This window comes from Enhydra lutris, unplaced genomic scaffold (genome assembly GCF_002288905.1).
Source record: "Enhydra lutris kenyoni isolate GAN:26980312 unplaced genomic scaffold, ASM228890v2 scaffoldscaffold4, whole genome shotgun sequence".
In the NCBI taxonomy this organism is placed as follows: domain Eukaryota; kingdom Metazoa; phylum Chordata; class Mammalia; order Carnivora; family Mustelidae; genus Enhydra; species Enhydra lutris.
Genome location: NW_019154088.1, coordinates 59956546 through 59968863, shown reverse-complemented (window position 1 = coordinate 59968863; position 12318 = coordinate 59956546). Strand labels below are relative to the sequence as shown.

The 12318-nt window shown below is 45.9% G+C and overlaps 1 protein-coding gene across 1 annotated transcript in view; it reads right to left on the bottom strand.

The window, feature by feature from the left end:
- Positions 1 to 1494: 1494 nt before the first annotated feature.
- LOC111139993 (methylenetetrahydrofolate dehydrogenase, cyclohydrolase and formyltetrahydrofolate synthetase 1) overlaps positions 1495 to 12318 on the bottom strand; it is a 54642-nt gene continuing 43818 nt past the window's right edge. The window contains exons 22-27 of the mRNA XM_022492389.1: positions 9523 to 9667; positions 8305 to 8482; positions 5733 to 5840; positions 5045 to 5197; positions 3000 to 3093; positions 1495 to 1748 (exon numbers count right to left, since the gene is read on the bottom strand). Of these exons, the coding sequence (XP_022348097.1) occupies positions 3004 to 3093; positions 5045 to 5197; positions 5733 to 5840; positions 8305 to 8482; positions 9523 to 9667 (674 nt within the window). The 3' untranslated portion in view covers positions 1495 to 1748; positions 3000 to 3003. The remainder of the gene's footprint in view (positions 1749 to 2999; positions 3094 to 5044; positions 5198 to 5732; positions 5841 to 8304; positions 8483 to 9522; positions 9668 to 12318) is intronic.

The following is a 12318-nucleotide window of genomic DNA, read 5'->3' as shown; positions in this document are numbered from 1 at the left end:
TAGTAAGATCTCCCAGATATACTGGCAGGTGGAAAAAGCAACTTGTACCATTTGAATTTTTACTAAAGACATACTTTACTGTTACTTAGGAAAATTCTTACATTAGTGATAGTGCATTCATTCCAAGCAATATCTGGTAAAAACAATTTGCATTCCTTATTAGGGCTTTATCATCTTTGGCTTATAAAACTCCACTCATCCTCTTGAACCAATTGTGTTCACTTTTCTTATTGGTCTTAAGGATGTAAACCCGCATGGCTTTTGGGGATACGAAGAAGCCTCAATCCTTTAAGATGATCTTTAAGTCACTGTGTCTGAAAATAGACTGCTTTCTTCCCTTCCTTACAAAATGAATTCCCAGCAAGTCCCATTCTAAATGAGGTCTTATAGGATATTTAAAAAAAAAACAAAACATCAAAAACAGTGCAGACTGGGCCCGCATGATGCTTTGGAACAGAAATGATGACACCTCCATGTACCATGTGCCTGGCACCGTGCGAAGTGTGGTGAAGCTGGGGCTCTGCACACGACTCCTTTGTCATTTGTCCCCAAAGCACTGCCATCGCTTCTTTGGACGGCAAAACTGACTGTATTACAACACTGATATGAACCTGGGGAATTAAAGATAGTAAAACCAAGGACACCAGGAAAGATACTGCTCTGCCAATGCCAGCAGCATTTACACTGGCCTCAGTGGGGACACAACATCTTCTGGAAAGATCCAACACAGGAAGACAAGGGGGAAGGAGGAAAGAGTAGGAGAGGAAGAACCAAGATAGACGCTGAAGAAGAGGAAGAGAAGGGAAAACACATTCCAGAGGGAGGGGTGGAGCCCAGGCACAGCTCAATCAGTATTTGCTGAATCAACAGAGCAGGTACGGTTCACTACAGAGCTTTACGACCGTCCTTCCTGAGAACTTAAAAATAAATGGTGCTAAAGCTGTGACAGAAATGGGAATTCCAAGGAGTTCAGGACAAAAACCTGTATGAGCAATACTTTCTCAGGTTAAAAAAGGAATAGAGAAAGCTGTATGATAAAAAGGTGCATTCTCTATACCCTGCTTCCCCCTCAAGCCTATCAGGCAGTCTCCTCATGATGTGTCCTCCCAGCAATCTGCAAGCATGCACCATTTACCCCTTTAAACACAACAGTGTTGGGACACCTGGGTGGCTCAGTCGTTAAGCGTCTGCCTTCCGCTCAGGTCATGATCCCAGGGTCCTGGGATTGAGTCCTACATGGGGCTCCCCATTCAGTGGGGAGCCTGCTTCTCCCTCTCCATCTGCCCCTCCTCCTGCTCGTGTTCTCTCATGCTCTCTCTCTGACAAATAAATAAATAAAGGCCTTTACAAAAATAAAAAAATAAACACAACAGTATCATAAAGTACGTTTTGCAACTTGCATATTTGGTCCTGGGCTCTGCCAGCAAATGGGTCCCCCAAGACGGCAGATACTGCAGCACAGTCTGTGATTGCTAGAATTTATATTTAAACATCCAGATCGCAAAATCATTTCCTTTTATTCTGTGGAACTTCAATCAAGTAGACTTGTGCATGATTTATGTTAGTTTATACATGATGGTGGGAATTAAGACTGAAGATAAGGCTACTGGGGAAATGCCTGCTCTTGATTTCCGAGGATCTTCCGACCAGGGGCTGCCTTCTCTCGACTTCCCCACACCTCCTAACCAACAGTCAGCTTCAGTGGACACGAGCCAAATGTTCGCAGCAGCTTCTTAGAGAGGGGCAATCTAGAAGGAAAAAGAGACAAGAAGTAAACGTTCCTCTAGGAGCTGAAGCATGGTCTCTGCCCTTCCATGCCGTGGCACTCCTGTCTGGCACCGCCAAAGCTGTTGTTTCCAGCCTTTCCACAGCCACCTCTCTAGGGCTGGCCCGAGGCCTGAGAGCAACACATGGCCCTCGCATTGTGGCTCCGTGAAGACTGTCCAAGGCCAGGCCAGGCCTGAGCCAGACGGACACTCCCCGTGTCACAGAAGCCCTCCCGGAGGAAAGACAGGGCAGCAAGCACACCATCTCGTCTCTGTAAGCAGTTACTTCTCTCAGCAACCCATCCTTACGGTTGCTTAGAAGGGGACTTGTTTGCTTCCACCTGGACCTTTTACTTTTTTAAACAATGTGAGAGCTTCAGTTTTGCATTACCTTTGATACCCTTGTCTTTTCTAGCACTTCTCAATTCCTCCCTCCTAGACTTGTCCTCTAGGTCCCTTGCAGCTGTCAGGATTCTCCTTTGTGATCGCCCAGATCAGGATTTGGTTCCCTGAAAACCATGGCTTCCTTTTTCTTGGTTTATTCCCCATTTTGCCAGAGTTCACTGCTAAATACCTTCCTAGGAACTGAGGTGGGGCAGCAAACCTGCACGTGTCTGAAAGCCTCTGGACAGATGCAGTGGGGTGTGAGTGCAGGTGCCAAGTCAGCTGGGAGGGGATTCCTCCACTGTTGAAAAGCCCCTAACTCTGGTAAGAAGACAGCTGTTCACTCTAATTCCCATTTTCTTATAGACAAGATACTTTTTCTTTTCTAGAAAAGGCTTTTTAGAATTGTATCTTTAATGTTTTTGAAATTTCAACAGGATGTGTCTAGGGAAGGCCCATCCATCGTGATGAATACTTAGGGACCTTTTACTTAAGACTCCAAGTATTCCTGGGCTGGTCCTGTTTCCTCCTCTTTTCTACTTTCTGGGACATTTACTCTACTCCTACCTGCTATCTACTCAAAGTACACATACCTTCAGCCCAGCCTCTGTGGCAGTCCCTCCAGAGTTCACTAACGGCTTTCTCCCCTACACTGTTCCCTAACAAGCCACGCTCTTCCAAAACTGCAGTATTTCCTCCACTGGTCACTGCCAACTCTCCCCTCAGTGATGTTTGGAAGGAAAAGTTTCAAAAGCATTCAAATTTGCATTCAGAGCTTTTGCTGGAGTCCCATAATTCATAAATATACCTCAAAGCCGAAAAGCAAAACTCTTACCAGTAACAACTCACCTGTCTAGAACAACCCGTTCACCTGTTCAGTTTTGGGGTCCAAATCAATATCATAGAAACAGGGCCGCGTGGGGAGTCCAGGCATTGTGCTCATCTAGGAGATGTGAAATAGCATGAGAAATAAAGTGACCTTCATTTTCAACTTCTCTTCAGATAAAAAGCCCGAGGCACAAAGATAGAATATTATTTTATAGTTGTCAATAAGGTGGTAGTCTTCTTGTTACATGCTGAAAAACATGTCATGGATCCTGTTATGACCCCCCCAAGAGAAACTCGCATGTCCTCCAGCATGCTGAATGCCAGGCTTGCCTGTCATCTTCCGCCCTGACAGTGGTAACAAGAAATAGCAGGAGACACCTTCATAGTGTCTAGGGCAGGGGCTGGGGGCGCTGAGGAGGCACCTCCTCCCCTCTCATGAGACCAAAAGGAGGTATGGGGCTTCTCTTCTTTTTTAATACTGTTTTGACGAGTTTCATGTCGATGCCTCTATTATTTTGTTTCGGCAACACATCAGGGCTGGTGTCCTTTAACTAGGGGGAGACATTTCCGTACAAGGTCTAGACAGCTTTATAATCACTATGCTTACTGGTCCAGAGTGGCCTTCTAAAACTGAGGGTGTTAAGGCCTACAGATTACGTTTGTACTTCTTTTCTCAAGAATAGGCTTTGACAAGTATATACTTAGCTGCAGATCCATAAGGCTTGTAAGTAAAACCTCAGTCCACTTTCACCTATAACAGTGTCTTGTATAACGAATACATACAAGTCCCCAATCAGATCCAGACACGAGAAGAACTGAAGCTCAACTTCTACAACTGAATTGTAACTTACCAGAACATTCTACAGAGATCTGTTATTTGTCTCTATTCGTGAACTCTGTAAGCAACTGTTGGGTGTGGGAACAAGAAGGGGGAAGGAAGGGATTGTTCCTTAGACCGGGCAGAGAAGCCCGAAGAGGACTTTAAAGATACTGGGCATGTGCCCACTGACATAGACACACATGTGAATGGCGGTAGAAAACTCTAAAGATGGCTCCCAAAACTGATTGGATTTTCAGTATTTTTGCTCTTTCCCAAAGAGGATTTTTCCCGCCGGTGAACACTGGCACTTGTCTGACCACTGCTGTTATGGGATGATCCTGCCCCACGCTGAGAGCTGAGGGAAGCAGGGCACACGTCTGTAATAACTTGCCCAAGCCCAGAATGAGCAGTGAGAACTGGATGTGGCTTTCACATTACACACGTTTGGCTCTGTAATGCCACCTCCTACCACTTTCTTACTATCCCGAGTGACACAGCTCCAACAAGAGATCTATCAGCTTCTTTTACATTGTCAGCTGGCTGTTTGCTCGGTCAGTTCTGTACTGCAGGTAAGTACAAGCTGCAGGTGTAGGACATGGGCAGATCAAAGCGTTCGGGAAGCCAGGCACGGGGCAGTGTTAACCTGGGATGGTCAGCTGCGCCCTTCCGTACCCTGTCCCCCCCTGCCAACAGGACTCCTGACCAGGACTCTCTTTCCATGTGCATACAATTCATAAGATAAAGCAGCATTAGGTACCGAATTCATCTTGAAGTGGAAATAAGCAACCTCACTTGTCACATCTACGGAGTTCATTTGCATTTTAGGGGGGAAATTCTTTCCTCAGAAACAATAAATTCCCAATGAGTTTCAGGCCTAAGCTCCAGGCTTGTCAAGAAGACCTGGGAGGGGCGGACCCTCTGTCAGTACTTCAAAGGATGCTTGGCAGGACTGAGTTCATCTGTGAAAGGTGCCCAGTGAAGGTCAGCTGTGATTATACATTAGCACTGCCACAGACGATCGATGAGGCCTGTCCTGGATTCAGTCAATGTCACACCGCCCCTGGGAAACAGAACTGTTATTCATGATAAGCTGTTACGGCTTCATCCTTGAACTGACGCCTGGATGGTCCACAGCAAGGGAGTTAATCTATGCGCCCTGACTCCAGCTTGCTGCTCAGTTTTCCATGACCAATGTCAGATGAGAAGCCCAGATGAACCACCCCCTCTGCCTATAGCATTCACTTACCGTCCCCACCAAGGGGTACAGAAAACCGGCCCCGACGCTGGCGCGGATGTCACGGATGGGCAAGACAAAGCCCGTGGGTACACCCTTCTGCTCTGGGTTATGAGACAAGGACAAGTGTGTTTTGGCCATGCAGATGGGCAGGTCCCCAAAGCCCTGAGAAGGGAAAAAGCAAGACCAATGAAAGGCTGACAGTGCAACAAAGCATACCTGGGGATGGTGATGATACAGATTCTTCCATTTATTTAAAATACCCAATGCCCTTTATACCCATCTGGACCTTACTGCCCCAAGCTTAGTTATCATAGATCCAAAAAAAAAAAAAAAAATCGAAACCTCTGTTGGGTAAGAGAGGCAAGTGCCACAACCATATTCTAAAAGTAAGTATTGTATTTTCATCTACATAACCAATTAAAAATGATAGATTGGAGCAGACATGAGAATACAACTGAAGGCAGTCTCTTAATATTTGAGGAAGACACTTCCTACTTCTTCATGGCTTTTCCGCACATTCATCTATACCACCTCTGAGTAGATAAAGGCCTGGACCACCTCATCCAAACTCAGTGTTCAGAGGGGAAAGGGCTACCACTGAGAGAAGTGAGGCAGTGGCACCCTGCAGGGCTGGGAGAACTTGGGGGCTCTGACTCCGGGCCACTGTAAAGAAGTGAATGAACCACCAAATATCTACCTGTTTTGTGTAGACTTCAGCTTTGTGTTGAGCTTCGGGAAGCAATTCAATGTCGTCAGCCCCATAGATCTTCTGTGCAATGATCCTGATTTTATCCTCGACTGGGAGCTAACAGTCAGGGAAGAGAAGGGAGATGCCATGACTGGGTGCACACAATGACGGTGAACTGGGACACAGCCACATTCCAGGTCGGAGTTCCCAAAAGGCTGAGAAGATGCTCTTACACACACACACACACACACACAAACACACACGCATGCACACGCACACACATATTTAAAGATTTTATTTGTCAGAGAGATAGAGAAAGCACACACACAAGAAGAAGTGGCAGGCAGAGGGAGAAGCAGGTTCCCCGCTGAGCTGGAAGCCCAATGTGGGGGCTCAATCTCAGGACCCCAGGATCATGACCTGAGCCCAAGGCAGACGCTTAACCAGCTGAGCCCCCCAGGCGCCCCTACACACACATAAAAATATGCAAATAGCCCGAGGTATATTTGGGTTAGCAACATTTTCTTTTAATACCGAGCTTCAGATATTATGAGTGGAAAATGTCCCACAGAGGTATAGTTACTGTGTGTTGTGTGTGTGTATGTGTGTGTGTACAGACACACACACACGTACATATTCAGGATGTCCTTAGGTACACCACTGACAGTACTACCGACTACCCACGAATGATTATTTCTTCATAAATAAAAACAAATGTTCTTGTGGCTGGAGAGGAGACTCACGTCAAACCAGACCTGGGGTACTACTGATGAAGGAAGACCTCCAATATCAATCCAATAACCCCCACTTTGTACACGAGAGGCAGAGCCTATTTTTAACACAACATTTTGATTGCATATGGCTGTTGCTTAGAAATAGTCCTAAAAAACAAATCATCTACCTATTAAAAAAAACAACACCCCAGTGATTTCCATGATGCTCACGCACCAGGAGTGCTGAGGAAGGCTATGAAGCAGAAAGCACCCTGCATGGAGGTCGGGGGCGGGGGGGGGGGGGTCCCACCCTGAGTGCCTCCACCCTATGGCGCTGCTCCGCCGGGGCACAGGGAAGCGCGGCCTCCAGCATAGGGAGACACTGCCTGAGGGAAATGGGAAGGAAAGCCGCTCGGATGAGCAAAGTACCGAAATCCAGCAACATGTCTGCCTCCATGCTCCCCAGCAACTAAGCCAGGAGGACATACGGGGCAAGGGTTGTTTTCTGTAAGGAGCAATAATCTATAAAGATAAAAATCCCTTCTGAGCTGAACAGTGATAATTTATGAAGAGGCTTTGGATAATGGACAAAAATAAAGTGTCTATTCAGCCATGGTTTTATCAGACAGAGACTGCTTTCACGCGCATCTTATTCCTGGAGCTTCATAAATGCCAAGGCACACTCAGAACTTCTGAAGCAGCAGTACTTTTGTTGAGGGGTGACTGAAGACCAAGAGATGCGAAAGAAGACAAAAAGTGGCAGCCTCCTGTCTGTCGCAACAGAGAAAAATTCCGAGTAAAAATGAGAGATTCAAGTCCTCATCACGCCACCTCCCCGGGGCCTGCTGCTGGCCCTCCAGGACTGGGGCTCCTAACTCAGGCACTGGGGACAGGCTTAGAGAGAGCCCCGAACAATGCTTTTATTGCATTTGTGTGCAGATATGTGTTTAGGGCATTTCTTAAAAATATGATTGGTTGAATGGATATTCAAACCAGTCTATAAAACTAAAGCTCAGTAAGAAAATGTCAAGGTCAATAGGACAACGTTGACCAAATGTCAGGGTATTTTATCTGCAATGTTAATTCAAGAATACTGGGGTTTCCTCCCTTTTTATGGCTGATTTTGAAAGTCTATGCTTATCTTTTAGAAACCATGCCAAATACCAGTCGAGAAAATATAAGCAGAATTATATACCACCTCCATCCTACGTTCCTAATGAAGATTCCAGTTGTTGTGGGCATACTTACTTAATGTCCAACCACATCCTGAAATACAGGGGCAGAGAACTGAAAACAAAATACAACCCTACAGTAAGAACCACCTCTCTCTGAACTAACTTTATGAGACCACAGAAGAAGCAGTGCTGCTTAGAGTTACTCAGTGACGCAAAGAATGCTGAGCCCTGCCAGGGTGCTCTGGCTTTACACCCAAGAGCTTCTCTGAACTTGAGGCAGCCCTGAACCAGGAAGTGAGCTGAGGAGCACAGGGCTTTCCCGTTACTGGGAAGTGGTCAGCAAACTTTTCTGAGCTTGCTGTGGCCCCTTGCCAATTTGCCACAACATGGCTGGTGACCTGGGTTTAGGGCCATAGTGAATTACGTTCCTGGTCCTCCATTTAACCCTTTCTCCTGCCAGCAAAGGGAAGGTACTGTGAGTCTTTTCAAAAGTCAGGCCGGGAGCCAACCTCCCAGCGAGTTCTTGCAGGGACCCACTCTGTAAGTAAGCAGCCCGGGCTGTGCTGGTGTAACTCACCGACGTGGGGATCAAACCCACGGGGCTGAAGGTGCTAAACACAGGCTCTAAAGAGAGGCAACCACACAGAAACCTCATAGTGCTTTTTTGTTTCTTCCATACAGAATGTAACTCACCTTGAGGTCATAAAGGAGCTGAAAGCTGCTGGGCGCCTGAGATGCTCTCTGGACGGCTTGAGCTAGGGCTAAGGCACCCTTGCCCCCTTCTGCCCAGTGCGTGCATTTCACAGCATCAAAAGCCCCATGTTCTTTGGCAAGGCGGCTGACAAGGTCCAGCTCGGCCTCTGAATCGGTCCTGGAAAGGCAGCGATTCATGTTAAAGCACTGAGGACGGTAGGAGAGGACAAGCTTGGTCTTGTGTTTGCCATGAAAACTCTAGCGAGTTACTCAGTGATGAATGGAAACAAATCAAGTAATACTGACTGGGTTCAACTCCTGGCTCCACCAGTGACGACGTGGTGACCCCTGGTAGTTATTTATCCTCATGTGCTTTGGACTCCACATGGTAAAATGGGAATAACCACGGCACTTACTTTCCTGGGACGTCATGAGGCTTAGATGACAGAAACAGGTAGAATACTCGAACACTCCAGGCCCATCACAGCAATCAATAAACACTAGCTATAGGGCGCCTGGGTGACTCAGTGGGTTAAGCCTCTGCCTTCAGCTCAGGTCATGGTCTCAGGATCCTGGGATGGAGCCCTGCATCGGGCTCTCTGCTCAGCAGGGAGTCTGCTTCCCCCACCCCCTCTGCCTACTTGTGATCTCTGTCAAATAAATAAGATCTTTGAAAAAATAAAAATAAAATAAACACTAGCTTGCTAAAATTGTTCTTTCCCGTTCAGCTGTGATTTGGCCATTACAGCAAGACTAAAACCAGCACTCCAAGACCTAAACCACCTCCACAAGTTCTCTCTTGCATGAACCCTTCTAGCTCAGCATGTTCAACTCTTTGTCAAGACGATGCCCCACTAGACATACTGAAGTAAGGGAACGCTGTAGGGCTATGACCTCCTGTTAACATCACAGGCTTCTAGAGAGCAAAAAAGAACACTTCACTTCATGTCTGTGTGTCCTTCTGTGGAGAAGGGGACCCGCAGGAGCCACAGCTGACCCTGGGCCCTCCGTGGGAGAAGTGACGAGTTGGCTGTGGCATCTGTGGAGCCCCTCCCCCCGCAGGCTCTTGTCAGGAGCTCCCAGATCAGAGACTTCATAACCAATACCAGTAACTGAAGAACAGAACAGAGCTACCCGTGGGGCTGTACAGTTAGCGCCAGGGGATGGTTTCTGGCTCTTTCTCACAGTCCCCCCTTGACTTCTACTCTTTGTACTTACTTGAATGCATTCACCGCCACTACCACTGGAACTCCAAACATTCTGGCGTTTTCGATTTGTTTCCTTAAGTTACTGAAGCCTTTCTCAACCAGCTCCAGATTCTGTAAGAACAACGGGGAAGTGTCCATGAGGTCAGTGGCAGGTTCTTCTTAAAAGGGAACGTGTCTCCTGAAGCCAGAAGCTGCTTCCCGTGGGAACAAGCCCACGACAGGTCTGCCCACACCCTTTCTCACAGGGTGGGGAGGGGGCGCCGTGGCGCCCTTGCCCTGTGCCAGCCGGCCGAGCTGGAGTGGAGCGAGGCTTGTTTCCTGGCTGAACGGCAGGCACGAGAGCCGGTATAGTTGCTCTCGCCAAACCACATCTCACCAGCATATTTGCCGTCTGCTGGGAATTAGCTGCTCTTAAGTAAATGATACTGACAACCTTGTGTTTGTAGATTTTATGTACTCATGGTACAATGGCATAAACTGACTCTACTTGGGGGCGCACAGACCCTTCCATCAGAAGACAGCGCCCAGCACAGTGCCTGGTGTCCATTACACACCCACCAAAGCGCTCTCGGAAAATAGAAAGTGATCAGGGATGCTTTCAAAGGCTCTAAGGAACTTGACCATGAGCCATCAGTGGGGACAAAGAAAACAGGATAAATGCCACTTTAAGAACCAAATACTGTGACATTTAGAGGAAAGTGATTAAGGAAACATACCTTTAAATATGTTAAATGTTAATGGCAGTGTTGCTCGCAGCCTTGGAAAACTGCAAACACAAACCTCCTTCAATGGGGGACGGGCCAGGGAATTATGACATACACAGTCAATAAATACGTACCATGTAGGCGTTACGAGAGTGAAAAAAGTCTGTTTTAACACGGAACCTAGCAAAGATATATTAAAGTGTACCAAAGTTGCAAAAACGATGGACAGCTTAATTAATTCTATTTTTGGACAAATATAAAAAAACATGAATATATTCATGAAATATTTTACATGTTGAAAAATATGTACCAAACTGTTCAGGGGACTCAAATCATGTATTATATCTTTAAATTGTTTAACTTTTTTTTTTAAATACAAAAAGGATGTTACTATTATAAGCTTAAAAATACACTAAATCTTTTAAGATAAAAATTTAATAGTCTTCTATAAAAATAAATACACTGGATTATGAGCAAACCCCAGCAGTAAAACACCCCTTGGTCTGTGGATTCAATAAAACAGCAGGAAAAGGGGATAAGATAAAGGCAGAAAACAACTAAGATTATTAACACGACTTACGCTTTTTCCCCTTTAATAGATGAAAACTAAAATTAGGATTTAATTGATATTCTAAAGAGCCCTGCTAATTCTTTTTTTTTTTTTTAAAGATTGACTTTATTTACATTATGTAAAAACTATCCCATTCATATATTAGAGTGTATACTTTTAACTCTATATGCTCCTAGAATGGAGATTTTATAGATTTAATGACCACTAATTAGTGTAGAATTCAGATTTAACCTCAGTGCTAAAATAAATGTCTTCCTGGTATCATATATCTTTGTCTCACTCTTTCCATCTGAAAACGTTAACATTTCTTGCTTGACTTGAAGCCTTATTCATCTCTTTTGCTCTCTTTGAGGAATTCTCTTGTTCTTTTTTCTCTGTGAGCCCTGCTAATTCTTTACCTCTAGTCACATGAAAACCAATTAATATGTAAGACTGATTGAGAACAGTTTTTAAAAAGGAGAATTTCTTAAATGAAGACGCCAGCTGGGCTGGTTAGGGGCAGTCACTCTAATTAGACACAGGAAAGGCTGTGGGGTGGCAGGAGGGCCAGAACTGTGAATTCCCCTCCTACGCGTGAATCAGACAAATGACCATAAAAGGCAAATCATATCTCAGAAGACAGGCAGACTCAAGGCACCAACAATTCTTTTCTAGCTGCTTCTGAAATACCTCATTTAGGGCTTGAACAGTGGCAGTGTACTGCCTGACAATTTAAGTCTCCCCCAAAAGAAAGAAAAATGGAACGGTGGCAGCCCCGACCTCTCCATCTCATGTGAGGGTCCGTCTCTCACAAAACCACCCCAAACAGCCTCTACTGATGTTTGAGAGGAAATGATCCAAATAGGAAAAGACTCAAGCTCCCAGTTCTTTGTCCTCCTTGACTGCTATCAACCTAATCAGCTTAGGGAAACTTTACCTAACAAAATAACTGGGATCCTGACCCGCATACTGGCCCTTTAACATGGATTTGAGTCTACGGATGAAAAGACATTTAAAAAAAAAGTTCCGGGGCACCTGGGTGGCTCAGTGGGTTAAAGCCTCTGTCTTCGGCTCAGCTCATGATGTAAAAATCTTAAAAAAGAAAAAAGTTCCTAATTTGCTTCACACTCAGATGATGTTTGGTAATGAAGCAGCCGATGCAGGGAAGACAGTGGAAGGAAAGGTCATTAGTGTAGGGCAGGGTTTCTTAACCTCAGGACTCCTGACATTTGGGGCCAAATTGTATCTGTTGTGGGGGCCATCCTGTGGGCTGTAGGGTGTTGAGCAGCATCCCTGGCCTTTACTTAGCACCAGAAGCACTCCCTACCCAAAGTCAAAACGATCGCACGTGTCTTTAGACACTGCCAAATGTCCCGACTGAGAACCAACCACACTGGTCTAGCCCTAATGGCTTCACGGGCAGCCTCTGTGGGGTGGCTGTTTCCTAAACGCTTCTTCCCAACTTCATCCATGGCAGTTCTTCAGTACGCTGCAGGCTTTTGGGCTCCCTTGCCCTGGCAGCCATACGCCCACCCACTCATTTCTGAACGGA